The 21,361-nt window shown below is 42.3% G+C and overlaps 1 protein-coding gene across 1 annotated transcript in view; it reads left to right on the top strand.

Moving 5' to 3' along the window:
• Positions 1-3,883, top strand: part of MECP2 (methyl-CpG binding protein 2) — an 82,133-nt gene extending 78,250 nt beyond the window's left edge. Inside the window, exon 3 of the mRNA XM_069748404.1 lies at positions 197-3,883. Coding sequence (XP_069604505.1) covers positions 197-1,232 — 1,036 coding nt within the window. The 3' untranslated portion in view covers positions 1,233-3,883. The remainder of the gene's footprint in view (positions 1-196) is intronic.
• Positions 3,884-21,361: the final 17,478 nt, after the last annotated feature.

Genomic DNA, 21,361 nt, shown 5'->3' with positions numbered 1-21,361 from the left:
ATATCTAATATGCACGGCCAAACATAGTATAACTTTTATTCAATGTATTAAAAACCTTCAGCTTTCCTCCTACAGAGGTTAGAAGTTGTCTAAACTTTCATGTTTTCAATGTCAGGCTAGATCTAATAGTACTGTAACATATGTACATTCATTTTGTTTATGTATCTTTTTTTTTATCTTCCCTTTTTTTTACTAGCCCAACTGGTAAAGCTTTTCGATCTAAAGTTGAGCTTATAGCATACTTCGAAAAGGTAGGAGACACAACCCTTGATCCAAATGATTTTGACTTCACGGTAACTGGGAGAGGCAGTCCGTCTCGGAGGGAGCAAAAGCAACCGAAGAAACCCAAAGCTCCTAAGCTTGTTGGAACAGGTAGAGGAAGAGGAAGACCCAAAGGAAGTGTGAAAGCTAAGCCAGTTGTGAAATTAGAGGGGGTCCAAGTTAAACGGGTCGTAGAAAAGACTCCAGGAAAGCTTTTAGTGAAGATGCCTTTTTCAGAAAATAAGGAAGAATCAGATGCAACAACATCCGAGCAAGTACTGGTCATCAAACGTCCAGGCCGTAAAAGAAAATTAGATACTGACCCAGCAGCCGCTCCGAAAAAACGGGGCCGTAAGCCAGGCAGTGTCATTGCCGCTGCAGCAGCTGCCGCCGCCGCAGCGGCAGCAGAGGCAGCGAAGAAGAAAGCAATCAAAGAGTCTTCCATCAGGCCACTTTTAGAGACCGTATTACCTATAAAGAAACGCAAGACACGGGAAACTGTGAGTATAGATGTTATAGACACAGAGACCCCTGAATATCCTTCCACTGTTCTAGAAAAAAGTGTTAATATACAGAAGCCTGCAAAAAGCCCCGAAAGCAAGAGCAAAGAGAGTAGTCCTAAAAGCAGAATCATCTTACCGAAAAAGGAACAACTGCACCATCACCATCATCATCACCATCACCACCACCACTCCGAATCAAAAGCATCCACTACCAACCCAGAGCCAGAGACTTCAAAAGACAGCATAAGTGCCCCCGAGCCTCAGGACTTAAGTGTCAAAATCTGCAAAGATGAGAAAATCCCAGAAAATGACGGATGTGCTCAGGAGCCACCTAAGACTCAGCCTGCAGAAAAGTGCAAAAACCGAGGGGAAGGCGAGCGAAAAGACATTGTTTCTTCATCTGTACAAAGGCCGACCAGGGAGGAAGCGGTCGATACAAGAACACCAGTGACGGAGAGAGTTAGCTGACTTTAAGAAGATTAACAAAAAAAACAGTTATAAAAAAAAATATATATATATATATAAAGGCAGCTGTTGTCTTTTCTCCTTGTTGGTAGGGCTCTGACAAAGCTTCCCTATAAATGAAGTAAAGAAAAGTCTATTTTTTTTCCTCCTGTAGCTTGGAGTTTCGTAGCTTCGGGGTGGGAGTAAATGTCGAATGTGGATCTTTTTAATACCGACGAGCACAGTCAGTCAGGGGTGAAGACTTTTAACAGAGCCAGAAGCAGCTTTGCACTTTTTTTTATACTAAATAGGCTCCTTTTGATCATGGCTTTCTCTGCATCATACTACTGACCAAGGTGGGCTGTCTCCTCTAACCTTTTTAGGAATGCCAACTTAAGCTTTGCTCCTGTTTAGCACACTGGGCCATCTCTAGTGGGGGCTCACCGTGTTGCAAATCAACGTCTCAATATCTTACATGGTAACTCAGTCCGTGATCAACTTATACACAGACCACAGTATTGCCAAACGAATCATTTCCCATGCACTGAGACGGCAACATGTAAAACATTATTTTACCTAGTCATTAATGAAGTAATCACTTCCTTTTTAAGTTCATTGTGACGGCTGGTTTTATCCCACAGCGGTTCATGTATATACGTAGTCCTTTTTAGCACTATTGGTTACATAACTGGCCATGTTGAACTAAACGAGAATTCCTCTGGGTATCTTATTATTGAAAAACCTGATTTCTCATTCCCTAGATGAATGCTCGCTACAGATGCAGCTCTGCAATAAGCTACACTATTGGCAGTGATCATATGAAGAGGATGCGACAGTATACACCGACACGTGCCGCCGTATCTGTAGACGTACGCCCATCTGTATGTGCAGATAGGATGGGGGAGAATAACATGAAATGTTCTTCCAGTTAATGTAACAGAAGAGGCTACTTCTCTCTAGTAATAATCAGTATTGCACAGTTCTTCTCACCCGTACAATCCATACCAGAGTCGATGTGCATGAAGGCGCGAATCTGGGGTTTTTATTTTTCATTTTAGGACGTTTTATGTAAATACACTTACATTTGTTTTTCTGTTACATGAAGCTGCAAAACTCTAAGGCTATGTTCACTCGTTGCGTTTTTGCTGTTTTTTTTTTTTCTCCAGGTAAAACCTGCTCTATTGGCAGGAAAGAAGCTGCTTACGAAAAGCATGTTTTGCTCCGTGTTTCCTGCCTTTTTTTTTTTTTTTACTGCATTTTTGCACTAATGGCTTCCTATGGGTGAAGAAACGCTGCTAAAACTGGGAACGGTTTTTGCTGCTTTGTTGCCTTGACCCATTGCTTCCTATGTGTGCAAAAACCGCTGCAAAAACTCTGAAACTGACATGCTGCTTCTTAAAAAAAACGGAGCAGTTTTCCAGTTCAGTCAGGAAAAAACCCAATGTGTGTGCATGAGATTTTTGATATGTCATAGACTTTACTAGTACTGTAAAAGCAGTTTTTAATTTGCATAAAAAACGCAACACGTGAACGTAGCCTAAGTGGTAGTTTTTGTGACATTTGTTGTGTTTCTTTTTTTTTTTCTTCTGCAGTTTCATAAGGACTTCCTATTAGAAACAAATTTCTGTTTGCCTAGGATACATTCACTCCATATTCCCACTCCACCTGGAAAAAAAAGCTTAGAACAGCAGTAGTTGCTTAAAGGGAATCGGACAACAGGTTTTTGCTATGTAATCTGAGCGCAACATGAGACCCGGATTCCAGCGATGTTACTTATTGGTCTGCGTGTTGCTGTTTCAATGATAAAACACTTATATCAGCAAGAGATGATTACCAGTACAGGACTAGGTGCCTTGTGGCTCCTGGTCCAACCCCACCGTCACCAGTGATTGGCAGCTTTCTGTCAATCAGTGGTATGTGCCGAGTTAGGCTATGTGCACACGATGCAGATTTAGTGCAGATCTGCAGCGTTTTTTTCTGCAGCAGAAACGCAGAACTGCACTGTGATTTACAGTACAATGTAAATCAATGTGAAAAAAATAAAGCTGTGCACATGGTGCAGAAAAATCCACCCAGAAACGCTGCAGATTTCAAAGAAGTGCATGTCACTTCATTTGTTCAGTCAGTTCTGCAGCGTTTCTGCACCCCTCCATTAATAGAAATCCGCAGTGGTAAAATCTGCATAAAATCCGCATCAATTCCGCACAAAAACGGCATAAAAACAGCAGCAAATCCACAGCTGTGGATTCTGCCAGGAGATGCGGATTTTATGCAGAAAATTCTGCACCTCTTTTCCTACGTGTGCACATAGCCTTATACACAGCTCATACCATATGTGTTTCAGAGAAAGCAGGAATTGTATCATATCGACACCTTGCAGACCAGCAAGTGACACATCGCTGGAATCGGGGTCTCTGCCCCATGCTGCTGTCCGATTACAGAGCAAACACCTGCTGACAGGTTCCCTTTAAGTGACACCCAAATGTTTGTGGATGTATGTGAGAAGCACAGGCGGTAACTGAGTGAATGACTCTTTTATGCTAGCTTTTGTTTTATGAAAATGTCACAAATTTTTAAATATTTGTAAGGCCACTGTCAGTTTGCGCGGATTTCTGGTTAGAAACATGTTTAACTCCTAGGAAATACTGATATATATATATATATATATATATATATATATATATATATATATATATATATATATATTACAATCATATCGGCATTTCGATTTACAGGAATTCTATGTATTGGTAAACACCATTGTGTGTGTGTTAATGGGAGGACCGTGTTTTTTCTTCATGCGTTGTCAGGATATTAGCATTATATAAAGGAAAAAAAAAAGTATGTATATAATCTAATTGAGAGTCTAATAATACAGTCATTACATGATCATGACGATGGCATGGCGAAGCTTGGAAGTCCTTTTAAACCTGCACCTTACGTCTGCTTTGAAATGAAGAACCCCATTGTTTACAGAGAAAGTCCTTGCGTTCGTGCGTCACGCGATGAGCACCTTGTGTATACCGGATCATTACAGAATCTCGGCATGATAAATGTTAAAGGGAGGCGGCGTGGTTGTCTTCGGTGACTGCGAGGAATCACGTCTGTTATACAAACCTTTGCAGGAATGACCTAGGATTGTAGTCAGGTGAGAGACCGTTCACATTGTCTTTCAGCACTACATTATCCAAGAAGCGGGAAATTCGCCAACTAGAAAAGCAGGTTCCGTGTTTTCCCGATACCACCACATATCTGACATTCAGAGACTTTTTCTAGCACTGGAATGAGCACAGCATCATCATGGTTTTGAGATTTTTTGTTTTTGTTTTGCTTTCATTGGCTGCCTGATTGAAAGAACACAGATGACCGCTATGTAACCGTGATATTTGAGGACATTGATTTTTTTTTTAAATTATGTTTAACAGGAGATGTGCACTTTATTTTTGGAAAAAAAAAATCAAGTGCCCTTTCCCAGATGCCTATTCATAAAGAGCACTTTAGTTGTGTTGAGAATATTGTCATCCTAGGAAAGATTTTGCATCCATACTCTGATATCGTGTGTGTAAATGCCTGCTTACCGAAATACACAAACCAACTTTGGCTTTGCTTTGATCATTCATTTCATGCTTGTGCTACCAATCTCAGATTGCCCCCCTCGGAGCCTGCAGAACTGATGAATGCCTGTATATCTAAATATATACATATTTGTGTATTACACAGTGTCAATAGGGTCAACATTCTGTGAGAGGCATTAAATGAGAGTCATTTATATTTACCAGGGACAATAAATACATGAATGCGGACCACAGAACTCTCCACAGCTTCCATAAGGACCACTCACCACATTTAGTTACTCATCATATATAAAGTAGTTTACGCATTTCTAATGTTCCTTCCAATAACTTACGATCCGACGGCATCTGCATTTACCCTATTATTATTATTATTTTTATCCATTTCTTTTAATTTTGAATAGAAGTTAAGAATGGTAGAAAATTATTTGTGAGCTCATTTCCTCCCTTCTAAATTCATCATTATTCCTAATTTTTTTTTCGACTGTCCCAATCACATCCACATGTGTGACATCATTATACTGCGTCAATCCTTACATTTCACCAAAGCAGCCATAGATGGCGACCAGCTCCTTACATCTGCAGATGTCTCTCCACACATGTGGGGGCTAGGCAGCTTATTATGATATTGTGCATCTTGTCAGATCACATCTTACTATATGCGGCCATTGCATCTAAATCCGTTTTCTGTCCTGGTGCTTTTAAGACAAGCACATGAACAGCAGACATAATGGAATATTCTCAATTTTGAAAGTTATCCCCCATCATGTAGATAGGGGATAAGTTCCTGTTTGCTGGTGGTCACCGTTGCCCCCAAAAGACTGGGACTCTTGAGCCCCGGCTGAATGGAGAATAAGGTTGATCGTGCACACTGCCTTTCCATTCATTCTTTATGGGACCGCCGGAGATTGCTGAACTCTGCTCTTGCCTGCTCTTCGACACTCCCATTAGAATGAATGGAGAGACAGTACGCATGATTGAACGGTTCTCTGGATCACTGGGGTCCGCAGCAGCCAGACCCCCAACGATTGGAAATGTATTCCCAATCCAATGGACAACTTTCAAACTGGAGGATACCCTTTTCAGTGACTTCCTTTACAGTTTTGTCTTGATTTTCAGTTTCTATGATTTATTGTCTATAGATGTTTAGCTGTTCATCATCCGGTCTGATCCCCTATGTAATAACGGCATGCACTAGTGAACTGCATGTAGTCAGTACCTTTGTAACACCTATGTGCTCTCTTATGGGCCTTGTACTGCGCACCGCGTGACAGGACCTGTCTGCGCATTGGTAGCATCCGCAACTTATAAACTATTACACACAATTTCATGTCTTATTTTTTCCACTTCCTCCCCAGGATAACAATCTGGATATATTTGTGTGATACTACGTCTTCCGCTAGGGGGAATATTAATAAACAGCTAATGTGACAGCTCTCTATATGAGCATCGATCGTGTCATTGTACAGAACACTTACAACATCGGGAGCCCCTGTCATGTTGTCATTTCCACATGGCTTGTTCCGGTGAAACTTCCACTTCTTTTTTTATTAATTGCCTAAATGGAACAAACTATTGGTTATTTCTAAGAAAAGATAATGTAGAAGTTTAAATCTGAATCTTGTGTTTCAGGAAGTAGTAGGCAAAGCAGCGTGGATTTACACTGCACTTTTTGGGGAAGTATGAAGATGTACAAGAAAAGACTTGTGGTTTGTACATCTGCCTAGACCGCACTGAGACGATTTGCAAGATCATTTAGAAACAGCTTATTTTTCAATTTCCATATATTTTTTGCAATAATAGATAGACACATGACTAGATTGCATAAAATCAAAATTGATATATATATATATATATATATATATATATATATGTATATATATATGTATATGTATATATGCACCTTTAGGCCGGAGACACACTAGCACATCACATCCTATGCCAGAGCATCCGGTGTGACATAATAATGATACTCGGCTCTTGCTCTGCTACTAGTTTGAGCTGAGTGTCAGTGCTCTGCTGCGGAGGAGATGGAGAAAGTAATTTCTCCATCTCCTCTGCTGATGGCATTTGCGGGAATCGCGCTGCACTCTGGTGATATCTGAGTGCAGTGCGATGTTTCACACACACTCATAGACTAATATGGATGCGTGTGATCCGAATTTAGCATGCGATCGCAGCATGCTGCTTTTTTTTTCCCCCTTCCGAACGCAATTCGTTCAGAGCAAGGAAAAAACCATTGAATCATAGGATCAAATTGGCACAAATGCAATCCAATTTTTAATCTGATTGCATTCATCCGATTTAATTGCAAGTGGGAGCGAGCCCTTCCTCTGGGTCTGTGAGTCATGTAATATTTTGGTAGATTGGCATAGTTCTTCACAAAAGAATTCTAGTAGACTGAAGTTTATTGTGGAAAGTAATTAATGAGTAAACTGAGAATACAGACTGAAGCACAAGCCGTCTGCTTACTACTGGGACCCGTTCAATTACTTTTTATGATATTTAATGACGCATATCAGTAACGCGTCATTTAGGGCCCTTGTATGGTCTTGGTTTCAAATTGGGTCATCCGTAGCAAGAAGATATTGGACGGCTAAAGAAAAAACTATTTTTAGGGTAAATGTAAAAAATAAATAAAATCATTTAATTTTCAAAAGTGCATAGGTTGTATTTCCATTCCAGCAGCCTATTACGGAGATGTCGCTTCCTTTCTGTAAGGCCTTTTCTTGGACTGGCCATGGGTGATGTGAACTCATCAGCTTCATATATGCCTATGATTCTCCCAGCAGATCTGTGGGGAGTCCAAGCACAGACTGAAAACCACGGATGGATGGTACCGGCTTTAGACAGCCCTATTGTTTATCTGGCCATTCATGTATACTAATAGGCTCCCTGTCCTCGGCTGTGTTGTGGACGGCTGCTGGAGCTGCCTGTATACATTATTCTGGTTCGGAAAATGCATAAATGTAGTGCATGCTACATTTTGTTTTTTTCTTTTTCTTCTCCATGAAGACCATTGATCAAGGTGGAAAATTATGCGCACTGTCTATAATGGGGCCATGTATGGTCCGCAGCTATACGTTCAAATGAGCAATCCCTTACGGTGACGTTACAGACCAGGACCGTGGTTCTTCCCATCTGTGTGTCAGTGAGGTGCTTGAAGGGAGCATTAAACAGAAAAGGGACCTGGCTTAGCTTATAAACTGAGCCAGCCTCCTTCAAGAATCTCAGTGACCAGGCTCTCGTGTTGAGACCAGCTGGTGAGTCTCATACTTTGATCTATGCACTTTTGAAAAGCAATATAATTGTAATTTTATTGGCATGATGTAAGCTAAATGGTGACGTTTTCCCTTCTTTAGTCACACAACCTTTTCAATAGTTTAGGAACTCCTTTGGAAGCTTGACAATAATGGATCTAAGTGGTCCGACGGTTCACCGTTCAATAGCCTCTAACTAATAATAACCAGGACTGTTTCCTGGAGTACAGGGGCTTTGCGGCCTTTCGGTTTCTTATCAGTAGGTATGTGCCTTTTGCAGGTATTGAGAATTGCTGTACTCTTCAGTAACCAGTGGGCTGGCACGTATGGCAGGGTGGGATAGATCAGCATTTTTCACTTCGATCATATTGCCATCAGTTTTCTGTTACTCCTAACATGGAAAATAGTGTAGTCTGTTGCCCTGTTCTGCATGCTAAAGCAAAATACCCCCAAAACAAACCCTTATATTGGATTAGTCGGTTGTGCTGCAAAAGGGATCTATGTTCTGCACCCATGACACCAGTGTGATGAAGGCTGTGCCGTCTGGATGGAGGTAGAACAAGATTAGATGTGACATCACCTGTATGTTGCGGCCATATTTTATTTTTCACATTACTGTTCAGCCGAGCTGCTCGACTTTTTTTTGTGCCTAATGATTACATTTATTTCTACCTTTTTGAAAAGTAAAATCCTGTTATTTCCTATTGCAGAAACATTTCAGAGCTTCTCTGTAATCGCCATTTGCCGAGGGTATTCCACCATAGATCCCAATGTAAGCACTCCGACCTTGGCCCAAGCTTAGACGCCATTGCGTTCACAATCACTGCCCGCTATCGCATCGTGTTACATTAGGAAGTGTGAGTGTTTTACGTCCTCGCGTTGTTTAGATGCACTTTAGTTTGCTGCCTTTCACAGGAATCATCGTATTTTCATTCATAAATTACAGGAGACATTTGCTTGAGATAAGAAAAAAAGGGTCTTACAGTCACACTTGAATACTACAATACCGTTAGAAAAATGCTAATCTGATTTTGTTTTGAGCTATTTTATCTAATGTCAGGCAGGTGAAACCTATCAATACTGGTAATACTCCAATGGAAAAATATGTGACGTTCTGTGTTGGAGCATGCCATAGTCTAATATCCCTCCACTGTACAGATCCCCAAATCTGCCTCCTGACAATTATATATATATATTACTGTGTACATTATATTAAACTTTTCATCGTTTTGGAATGACTGAATCATGTGCATGTTCCCATTTTCTTTAGTTTTTTTTAGTCCTTGCACCATTAAAATGAAAAAATGCTTTCATAGCTGCTTTATCATTTCAACATTTTTCTTTTCCGTTTTGTGCACTGTTTTTTTCTCTGCTTTTGCTGATATGTTACAAGCTACTTGTGATATGTCTGGAATTTGTAGGATAAATGAAGGGAAATATAACGACAACCACCCGTCAGTCTGCCTGTATGTCAAAAGCAAATCCATCAACTCCACAATCCTTCTGGATTTATATAAACTATATCGCTCTCTCGCTATAAGTAGATATTTCAGGAAAACTTTATTTTATTTGCTGTGTTAATTGGAAGCAGGACATGAAAGGAACATGACTTTCCATTATATGTTTTAACACTTCTCAGTTGAAAATAACGTGACATTTGTGATATAGAGGCACTTTGAGAAGGGGATGTATCTATGCTTCCACTAACGGTGGTAAGGGACGCGCTCCCAGACCCATGGCTGGAGCGTTCTTATTTTAAGACTTGAAATATTGAAAGAGCATTATAAACGTGTTATGTAGCTGAAGTTTCCTTGATGTTTTTTTGTGTGGCTCTTGGTTTATAGAGTAGCTAAACTTTTGACTTATTTCTTGTGTATTTTTAATTGCCTGCAAGATCAGTGGGAGGGGGGAGTTCAGTTCCTGAGACCCCCATTGACTGCTCAAAAGACAGCTCACAAGTATGCAGCTTATCAAAGAAGTGGTTTCAATAGAAAGCCAGGAACTTTCTATTACGTCCGTATTCCACACCGAGCACCAGTATTCCGCTGGGTCTGGGTGGGAGCTGTACGCTAGTTCCGGGCAGAAGCTGTGTGCACCTGTATCCAGAGCTTTGTGCTTTTTAGAGATTTTTTTAACAATTGTTGGGGGTCTCTGGAGCCCATAATTTTCTGCTGCATGTGTACTCCACCCTGTGCGCTTGGTCAGTCCGGAGCCGTACACTCCTGTCTCCAGATCTGCAAACTTCTCTGAGGTCCTTAAACAATCTCTGGGGGTCACAGGACCTGGTCTCTAATGATCTGTAGGCAAATAAAGGGACTAAAAAGTGTGTGTGTATATATATATATATATATATATATATATATAATTATATTACTAAATATACATATAAAAAGTCAAAGTTTATTTACTCTTTAAATGTTTTTTTATTCACTGCAGGGGAAATGTAACACTGCATGGCAGTCATTCGGATGTAATATAATGGTGGGCTTTACCATAATGGAAGCCACTTTTGATTTCAGCTTCCATCCATCCTGTCCTCCAGTCACACACCTATTGTGCAGCGGGATGTGCTGCCGACAGTAATAAACTATGAGCCAACAAACGATCACTTGATCATCTACAGTGTCGGTGATTGCACCATGTAAATGGAGGTAAAGGAGGGCGATCGATTTCCTGCTTCCATCAGTTCCGTGAAGGAAGCGCTAAACTTTCAAATGTCAAATATACAATTGTATGTTCACTAATATGCTATGTGCCCTTGTCTTCACCAGATTATTTTCTGTCTTCCCTGAAGGATCGGATAACCCATCCAATTTCTTTCTTTCTGCTAAACGTAACTTAGACTTCCCATGAGATCCAAGTTCATATCCGTGAAATCAATATATTTACATTGACCTAAGTGATGTCTGACTTAAGTGTTAGAAAAGACAACTGAGAAGTAGCAAAATAGATCCTTTTTAGGTGGCTTCCAGCCCACGTTGACACAGGGAATCCGTTCTTCACTGCTTCCGTTAACAGCCGTACAAAACAGACTTTTTTTTTGCTTCAAGAATCCGTAGTGAACATCCTATGACCAAATATACAAGGACTGTTAATTAAATGTATGCCGAGTGCTTTCTCTGTACAGTTCCGCTCCGTTACCACGTGTATCAAACTAGTGCCTGTTTTTTCTTTCCCTAAATTTCCCTCTCGAGGTTATTACTCCCTTTAATCGAAAAAGGAAAAAAAAAAAAAAAGAACCTGATTTGAGTTTGTTTTAAGACATTGAATTCCTTGCTAGTCCGTTAAAACTGTGGTGTTAAAAATTTTATATTTGTGTGTAGATTTTGATGGGTAAAGACAACGTCGATAAATGTTTTATCTGAAGTTAGTATTGTTAAACAAAACTGAAGTAACTGTTCCAAACACAACTGCTTTGTAACACATTAATAAATATGCTGAACGCTCTTCCTAGTCATGGCCCTGTTGTTACGCCTAATCCCACCCTTCTTTAATAGCTATCTGTGGGGTTATTTCTGCATTGTATCATTGTCGGAAAGCCACTGCGCCCCATTCATTATTGCATTTGGGTCTTATATCTGTTGATTTGCTCCAAATTGTTTTAATTTGTGCCTTTTTGTCAACTTTTTTTTCACCTTTTTTATATTATGACTCCAATGATGGAGTTTGTCTTTGCTTTTGAGATGTTTGTGGCCGATTCATCAATTGTTAGTTGTTGTTTTAAAAAAAAAAAAGTCACAATATTGTTGAGTAAATGTAAGGCAGCCCCCTAGAAAGATTTTATGTGCTTCTGTATATCACACACCGTGTAGGACAGAATAAGTGCAACACTACGGGAAGGGGAGCCAAACACTAAGGAAGGGGGAGTGGAAACTCCTAGACAGATCTACCGTCACACTGTCCTAGCGTCCCTATATAGGTTTCGCACCTATCGCCGAGCTGGACACCTAATCTCTGCCTGACTTTGGCAATAAGTCCTGCATCGAGAAGGACAGGATGAGCGCTAGTCAATCCTCACTACCATTAAAGACAGCTAGGATACATAAAACAAGGGAGCACTTAGCTTGAGAAGACTCAGAGAAACACAGACATCCTCCAGCAACACCAAGGAGGACACAACAGGGAAGTGAAAATAGAAAATAACAGCTGCAACTCCAAACAGGAAGTTGGGGAGTTATAAATACACAGATCCAGGTGACACCATTAAAGCCGGGGGAGGTGGCCACTTGTCTGTAAGGTCAACCGCCGAGACCTTCTGCAGCCAGATACAGTGCGACTGTCTGCAGTCTCTGACACACCCAGACAAAGCCTTTCACAGACAGAGCATTTTTTTATTATAACATTTATGAAACTTGAGCATTTTCGAAGATTCTGGCACCAAAAAAGTCAAATACTACAAGTAAAAAAAAGAAAATGCAAATGATGAATCAGACACACTAATACATAGAAATGCATATTTTTCTAACAAAAGGTTTAAATCCATTAATGAAAAAGCTATTTTACTAATAACTTTTCATGTTTTTCCAAAACTGCTGTGCCACCCTTAGAGGAGTTTTCCAGGACACAGATATTGATTGCCCATCCTTAGGTCGGTCATCAATATCAGGTCTTTGGGAGTCCTACAACTCCTCCTCCAGAAACCGCTAATGCCAATAAGCCGCGGTCTCTGGAAATTCACAGTACATGGAGCCGGAAATCACCAGCTTTGTAAACTTTTAGTGGCTGTGCTGGGCTGAGACCCAAGGGAGGAAAGGTAAGTTGGGCAGAGAGTTGGGATGTTACTGTGTGCACTATGACTGCTTGTGAGGAGCAGTTCCAGCCCTGGAGACACTGAAGACTGGATCTGTATGTGCAAACAACATCTTCAGATAAGAGGACTGGACCTCTAAAGCTACCTATTAGAAGTAGCAATCCTAAGGGTATGTGCACACGTTAAGTATTTGGTGCAAAAGTTTCTGCTTCTCTTGAAAGGAAAAAGGCACTTTTTTTTTACATGCACCTGTGGTGCAGATTTTTCCCCACTTGTTAGGCCTCTTTCACACTTCCGTCTTTCAGCTTCCGTCACAATCCATCGATTTTTTTGAGAATGCAGGATCCTGCATTTTCCCATAGACTTGTATTAGCGACGGATTGTGACGGATGGCCATCCGTTTCATCTGTCGTGCACTGGATCCGTCGGAGAATAGCGGTCCTTCGTGGAGAGAAAACGTTCAGAGGAACTTTTTTTGTGCACGTCGGAAAATCGGTCACCGACGCATCCTGCGCTGCCCGTCGTCGGCTATAATGGAAGCCTATGGACGCAGGATTCGTCGCTGACCGTCACACACAGGAATCCAGCGACGTATCACGTTTTTCCCCCCTCTGAGCATGCCTGGAAGGAGTTTCAAATCCGGGAAAAAGTCTCTCGATGTGTCACACACGGTTTTCACTATTTTCGTGACGTCTGTCGATACGTCATTTCACTGCACAACGACGCACAGCAGAAGACGGAACTGTGAAAAAAGCATTAGTGTGAGTGAAATCTGCACCAAAATTGCAAGTTAAAGATAAGCAACGTGTGCATGAGACTTCAGGATTCTCATTCACTTTGCTGGACGAAGAAAAAACGTCTGCAGCTGCCCTTATAGTCAATATTGACCAATCAGAGAGATTCTGTGTGCAGGTTTTTGCTATGTAATCTGAGAGCATGATGTGGGGGCAGAGACCCTGATTCCAGTGACGTGGCACTTGTTATTTCAGTACAATCTGTGTTTTATCAGCAGGAGATTAACACTTCAGGACTAGGTGTCTTGTGCCTCCTGGTCAAGCCACACCCTCACTAATTAGCAGCTTTCTGTCAATATACAGTGTACACCTTCAGCTGTTAATCAGTGGTGTGGGCGGGGATATACAGGGCTCAACATTCAGAGAGCTCTGCTAGATCTGTAGCAGATTAAACTGATTTTATCACAAGTGCTGCACCCAGTAAACTAAGTGACGCATCGCTGGAATCAGGCTCTCTGCCCCTACATCATGCTGCTGTCCTATTACTTAGCAAAAACCTGCTGACAGATTCCTTTTAAAGGGCCTTGCCACATGACTTAAGAAAATAGCCCAAATCATAAACTCCTTATATCTCAGTTTTAAACAGCATTTCCCTGGAGTAGGTGTACCAAATTTATTGAGGTGGATGCCTCATCTTTGCATTACCATGCACAAGAAAATAAAATGTGTTCAAGCTATGAGCTAGAGTAGATTTGCACTTACATAGAGTTTTTTGCCCCACCTCCTGCTTAAACTTTGCCCAAACAAATGACTATTAAGCTCGGGGATGTGCTTCTAAAATGTGACGGGAGAAGTACAAAACGCCTAACAAAATAGTGTGCCAAAATTTGAAACTTTTTTTATTTTATTTTTTACATCAGAATACAGACCTTGCTAAATTCCCACCTCCCCATGACGGCATAGGTCACTATGGGACAAGAGCTAGTTGGTATTAACTTGGCACTGTCCAGTGGTGAGGCTCTGGGAAAAAAAATCTTTAAGAACTGCTTTAGTAAATACATACGCACATGCAGTTTTTTTTAATCGTAATAGAAAAATGTATTTTTTGGCTTATTGTTCATGTAAAAACTGAACACTGGGAATCATGCGTCTATAAAAAAAAAAAAACATGAAGAAAAAAAATGGTTATACAGATTACATAAGGACAATGTGGATGAAAAAGTATCTGTATTTTTTGGATTAAAAATGCACTATTTAGCATAAGCTTGTCTGAACAAAGCCTGTACAGCAACAGTTCATGGAGTCTATGCAACTCCGTACTAGGGAGCCGGAAGGCCTCTGTGCAGTGCTGTACAGATTGTCTGTAGTCGGCTAATTCATTGATTAACCATATCTGTTTTTTATTATTTCCTTTTTACAGAGGAACAATCAATTATCTTTTTTACACAATTGTTAGTCAAACCATGACTTCCCGTTTGCCGGAAAAGTGCCGTTAAATGTTCTGAGAACTTATGAGTTCCAGAAATTCACATTTCTTCCCTCGTTCAGGCTGGAACATCGTCTCTTGATCTGCGTCCTGCACCAGACATTTCATAGACTTGTCTTGAAGACCGTGCACTGCAGAAGCAATGGTAAGATGTTAAGAATTACATGGGAAAACCGTGTACAGGAAGAATGATGACAGTGTACCAACATCGAGGAGGAGGGGACACAGAAGTGGCACTGTTCAAATTTGGGAAAAGTGGGATGTCTGACCCATACCGTATACTAGTAAGTGCAATTATATAGCACTTCAAACACATTTTTGAGCGATTGAACAATTCCTTTAAGCAGGATATAATTTAATTTTTTTCTATAAATAAGTATGATATTTATATGGATTATCCAGAGCTAAAATAGGTCATCAATATAATAAGATGTGTGTGTTTGACATGCTCCACGCTCTGCATGCAACTGGACAGTTTTCAGCACTACAGACACCATAGAACCGTACACTTTGTAGTGGCGGTCTCCGGTACCACAGCTCAGATCACGTTCACTTTTTAAGGAGCTAGGCTGCAGTACCCAAGATTATTGGCCACTACACATTGTGCAGTGCTGCGATTATCTGGCTCCATACACCTTGGCTCCAGGTACCTGCAGATCAGCGGGGTGCGTGGGCATCTATTGCTCATCCATATGGTATTGATGACATATCCTAAGGATCTTAATCCTGGACAACCCCTTTAAGGAAGTGTAGAATATTCGACAATACACATTCCTATATTGTAAGGGTAAAATACGCCTGTGACTCCTGCCTATTGCAATACAGTAAAGCATCAGCAGCAAACAGAAGACGAGTATTATTTTGACAGATGCACTTGTTCAGTTTCTTGAACCTATTACCTCCCTGCCATCCTGACTGCAGACTTCACTTATTCATAAGGTCAAAATGCTGATGAGAAATTATATTTAGCCTCTTGATCCAAGAAATAAGCCGTGTGGCAAGCAACCAATTTAACCATCACATGCTGGGAAAGGTCCGATTGATAAACGCTTCCTTCCAACCTGTCACGGCTGATAGAAAATGATCACATACACGGCACAATCCTTTTCCAGTAAGTGCATTAATGAGCTACTCGATCTCCAGCGGATTATTTTCACGTTTGATCCCATAACATGCAGTAGGAGACTGGCCAACAATGGCTGCAGCCCTTCCAGGAAGTTGGTACAAAAATGACATGGAAATGCCGTTTCTTTCATTGCTCGTGGAAATTAAGGCTTCATTCATAAGTTCACATTTCACACACTTTAATAAAAAACAACTAAAAGGTTTTTGTTTTGTTTTTCAAAGGATAAAACACGACACATATATATAGTCTGCTTTTTGTGAGAAGATGGTCTGCAAACAACTGGGACCACCTAGTTTTTTGTGTCTATCCGAGAAGGAAATACAAAAAGTTCAACAACGGTCAAACTACTAGAATAAAGGTACTCAAAATGACAAATGCAAGGTGTCAAGGTCTATTCAGTAGTTAATATAGGTGAAAAAAAAATTAATATAATTTTATTTCTATAGCGCCAACATATTCTGTAGCACTTTACATTTTAGAGGTGACTTGTACAGACAATAAAAGACATTACAGAATGACAATCACATAAACAACAGATAACAAGAGGAATGATGGCCCTGCTCGCAGGCTTACAATCTTCAATTTTATGGTGCAAAAGATATTAAAGGGGATCGGTCAGTAGGATCAACCTTCCTAAGCCGTCTAAAAAAAGTTGAATAAAATCAGGGCCGTATTTGCCACTAGGCACTCGAGGGCACGTGCCTAGGGCGGGGACAATGCGGGGGGCGGCACCAGAGCAAGGTTTTTTTTTTTTATATATATATATATAAAGTCCGGCGGGGTCACCTTAATTCCCCCGCCCACCCTTGCCCCGACATCATACAGTGCATGAGTCATGAGTGAGTCATCATACATACCTAGCTAGCTCCAGCGATGCCTGGTCTGGTCTCAGCGTCGGCCGACTGCAGCCCGTCCTGTGTGAGCGGTCAGGTGGTACCGCTCATTAAGGTCATGAATATGCGCATATTCATGACCCTAATGAGCGGTACCACCTGACCGCTCTCACAGGATGAGGGTGCTGCACCGGGACAGAGGTGGAGAGGCTTCCGTTCCGTGTGGTGTGGAAAAGGACAAAGGTGAGTATGATGTGACAGTCAGGGTGGGAGGACGGCGGGGGGAGGATGAAGGAGGACTGTGGACGGGGAGCAGCTGAGCCATACAAGATAGGAGCGGCGGGGAGCAGATGAAGATGAGCCATGCATGGAGCCTGGGGGCGGCTGGCCAGGGGGGAGAGATGACGAGCCATGCAAGATGGGAGCCGGCGATGAGCCACGCGTACAGGGGGGGTATCATGTGGGAGAAGAGCCAGAGCCACCCCTGCATACAGGGAGGGGGACATGAGCCACACGTAGAGGGGGGAATATGAGCCATGCATACAGGAGGGGGGTCATTATACAGTATTGAGCATCATGTGTGGCCGTTATACAGTATGGAGCATCATGTGTGGCCAATGGCCATTATACAGTATGGAGCATCATGTGTGGCCGTTATACAGTATGGAGCATCATGTGTGGCCGTTATACAGTATGGAGCATCATGTGTGGCCATTATACAGTATGGAGCATCATGTGTGGCCATTATACAGTATGGAGCACTGTGTGGCCATTATACAGTATGGAGCACTGTGTGGCCATTATACATTATGGAGCATCATGTGTGGCCATTATACATTATGGAGCATCATGTGTGGCCATTATACACTATGGAGCATCATGTGTGGCCATTATACAGTATTGAGCATCATGTGTGGCCATTATACAGTATGGAGCATCATGTGTGGCCGTTATACAGTATGGAGCATCATGTGTGGCCGTTATACAGTATGGAGCATCATGTGTGGCCCTTATACAGTATGGAGCATCATGTGTGGCCATTATACAGTATGGAGCATCATGTGTGGCCATTATACAGTATGGAGCACTGTGTGGCCATATTTTTTTTTGTTTATAATTATTGTATATAAAACTATGATCAGTGGGTGTGGTTGGGACGTGGATATGGGTGTGACTAGTTGTGAAATGGGTGTGGTCAGAGGCGTGGCCTAACATTTGCCGCGGCGCACTACGCACACCGCAAACTTTATACCTCCTTCAAAAGTTGGGAGGTATGGTGCCGCATTTGCCAGATCATGGCAAGTGCCGCAAATCCCATAGGGAATGAATGAGGCCAAACGCAGTGTTGCCATAATTGATCTGTTATGCGGCACATGCAGAAAACACTCCCGGATCTGCTGCAAAAGGCGACTTTCACATCAGCGATTCTTGCCAAAGTCACTGCCGATAGTGTCATACTCACCAATTGGGGAGGCAGCACTAAAAGTGCCTAGGGCAGCAGAAACTCTAAATACGGCCCTGAATAAAATGATACCTTGAGATCTGCAATCTGACATCTTATTCCACACGAATCCAAATTTTTGTTATATGTAAATGAGCTGTTAAGATCTATGGGTCGTTCAAAGATCTCGCTGATAATTCGCCGCCAGAGCTTATTTGCATTACCAGCGTGAGACCTGTAGATCAGGAGAGCAGACTGTCAGTCATTACATGTCTCACACTGGTAACGCCCCTTTCATTTACAGTAAGGTTTGGAGGCAAATTCTTGGGGAGATCAGTGAACAGCCCACAGATCTTAGAATGAGTGGACGAGGCATTGACTGTTATGTTTGCTAATGACAGGTGTTATGAAGGCAATCCAGAAACACAGTGTGCTTAGCGATCAGAGCGCACACAGTGATCTGACAAATACCCAAAAATACAAGAACGAGCTCTGAGACGTGGAAACTCTGTAGACTGCACACCTGATCCTATCCTAAACACAACTAAAAGCGGCTGTGGATTGCGCCTAACAACTACCTAGGCAACTCGGCACAGCCTAAGAAACTAGCTAGCCTGAAGATAGAAAAATAGGCCTGACTTGCCCCAGAGAAATTCCCCAAAGGAAAAGGCAGCCCCCCACATATAATGACTGTGAGTAAGATGAAAAGACAAAACGTAGGGATGAAATAGATTCAACAAAGTGGGGCCCGATATTCTAGGACAGAGCGAGGACAGTAAAGCGAACTTTGCAGTCTACAAAAAACCCTAAAGCAAAACCACGCAAAGGGGGCAAAAAAAACCCACCGTGCCGAACTAACGGCACGGCGGTACACCCTTTGCGTCTCAGAGCTTCCAGCAAAACAAAAGACAAGCTGGACAGAAAAAAAGCAACAAAAAAACAAAAAGCACTTAGCTATACAGAGCAGCAGGTCACAGGAACAATCAGGAGAAGCTCAGATCCAACACTGAAACATTGACAAGGAGCAAGGATAGCAGCATCAGGCGGAGTTAAGTAATGAAGCAGTTAACGAGCTCACCAGAACACCTGAGGGAGGAAGCTCAGAAGCTGCAGTACCACTTGTGACCACAGGAGTGAATTCAGCCACAGAATTCACAACAGTACCCCCCCTTGAGGAGGGGTCACCGAACCCTCACCAGAGCCCCCAGGCCGACCAGGATGAGCCGCATGAAAGGCACGAACAAGATCGGAAGAATGAACATCAGAGGCAAAAACCCAGGAATTATCTTCCTGAGCATAACCCTTCCATTTAACCAGATACTGGAGTTTCCGTCTAGAAACACGAGAATCCAAAATCTTCTCCACAATATACTCCAATTCCCCCTCCACCAAAACCGGGGCAGGAGGCTCAACAGATGGAACCATAGGTGCCACGTATCTCCGCAACAACGACCTATGGAATACATTATGTATGGAAAAGGAGTCTGGGAGGGTCAAACGAAAAGACACAGGATTGAGAACCTCAGAAATCCTATACGGACCAATAAAACGAGGTTTAAATTTAGGAGAGGAAACCTTCATAGGAATATGACGAGAAGATAACCAAACCAGATCCCCAACACGAAGTCGGGGACCCACATGGCGTCTGCGATTAGCGAAAAGTTGAGCTTTCTCCTGGGACAAGATCAAATTGTCCACTACCTGAGTCCAGATCTGCTGCAACCTATCCTCCACAGAATCCACACCAGGACAGTCCGAAGACTCAACCTGTCCTGAAGAGAAACGAGGATGGAACCCAGAATTGCAAAAAAATGGAGAAACCAAGGTAGCCGAGCTGGCCCGATTATTAAGGGCGAACTCAGCCAACGGCAAAAAGGACACCCAATCATCCTGGTCTGCAGAAACAAAACATCTCAGATATGTTTCCAAGGTCTGATTGGTTCGTTCGGTCTGGCCATTAGTCTGAGGATGGAAAGCCGAGGAAAAGGATAGGTCAATGCCCATCCTACCACAAAAGGCTCGCCAAAACCTTGAAACAAACTGGGAACCTCTGTCAGAAACAATATTCTCAGGAATGCCATGCAACCGAACCACATGCTGAAAGAACAAAGGTACCAAATCAGAGGAGGAAGGCAATTTAGCCAAGGGCACCAGATGGACCATTTTAGAAAAGCGATCACAGACCACCCAAATGACTGACATCTTTTGAGAAACGGGAAGGTCAGAAATGAAATCCATCGAAATATGTGTCCAAGGCCTCTTTGGGACCGGCAAGGGCAAAAGCAACCCACTGGCACGAGAACAGCAGGGCTTAGCCCTAGCACAAATCCCACAGGACTGCACAAAAGTACGTACATCCCGTGACAGAGATGGCCACCAGAAGGATCTAGCCACTAACTCTCTGGTACCAAAGATTCCAGGATGACCAGCCAACACCGAACAATGAAGTTCAGAGATAAGTTTATTAGTCCACCTATCAGGGACGAACAGTTTCTCTGCTGGACAACGATCAGGTTTATTCGCCTGAAATTTTTGCAGCACCCGCCGCAAATCAGGGGAGATGGCAGACACAATGACTCCTTCCTTGAGGATACCCGCTGGCTCAGATAAACCCGGAGAGTCGGGCACAAAACTCCTAGACAGAGCATCCGCCTTCACATTTTTAGAGCCCGGAAGGTACGAAATCACAAAGTCGAAGCGGGCAAAAAATAACGACCAACGGGCCTGTCTAGGATTCAAGCGCTTGGCAGACTCGAGATAAGTCAAGTTCTTATGATCAGTCAATACCACCACGCGATGCTTAGCTCCTTCAAGCCAATGACGCCACTCCTCGAATGCCCACTTCATGGCCAGCAACTCTCGATTGCCCACATCATAATTACGCTCAGCGGGCGAAAACTTCCTGGAAAAGAAAGCACATGGTTTCATCACTGAGCAATCAGAACCTCTCT

This window comes from Ranitomeya imitator, chromosome 2 (assembly GCF_032444005.1).
Source record: "Ranitomeya imitator isolate aRanImi1 chromosome 2, aRanImi1.pri, whole genome shotgun sequence".
NCBI lineage: Eukaryota > Metazoa > Chordata > Amphibia > Anura > Dendrobatidae > Ranitomeya > Ranitomeya imitator.
The sequence above is the reverse complement of the archived record's forward strand: the minus strand, read 5'-3'. Positions and strand labels throughout refer to the sequence as shown.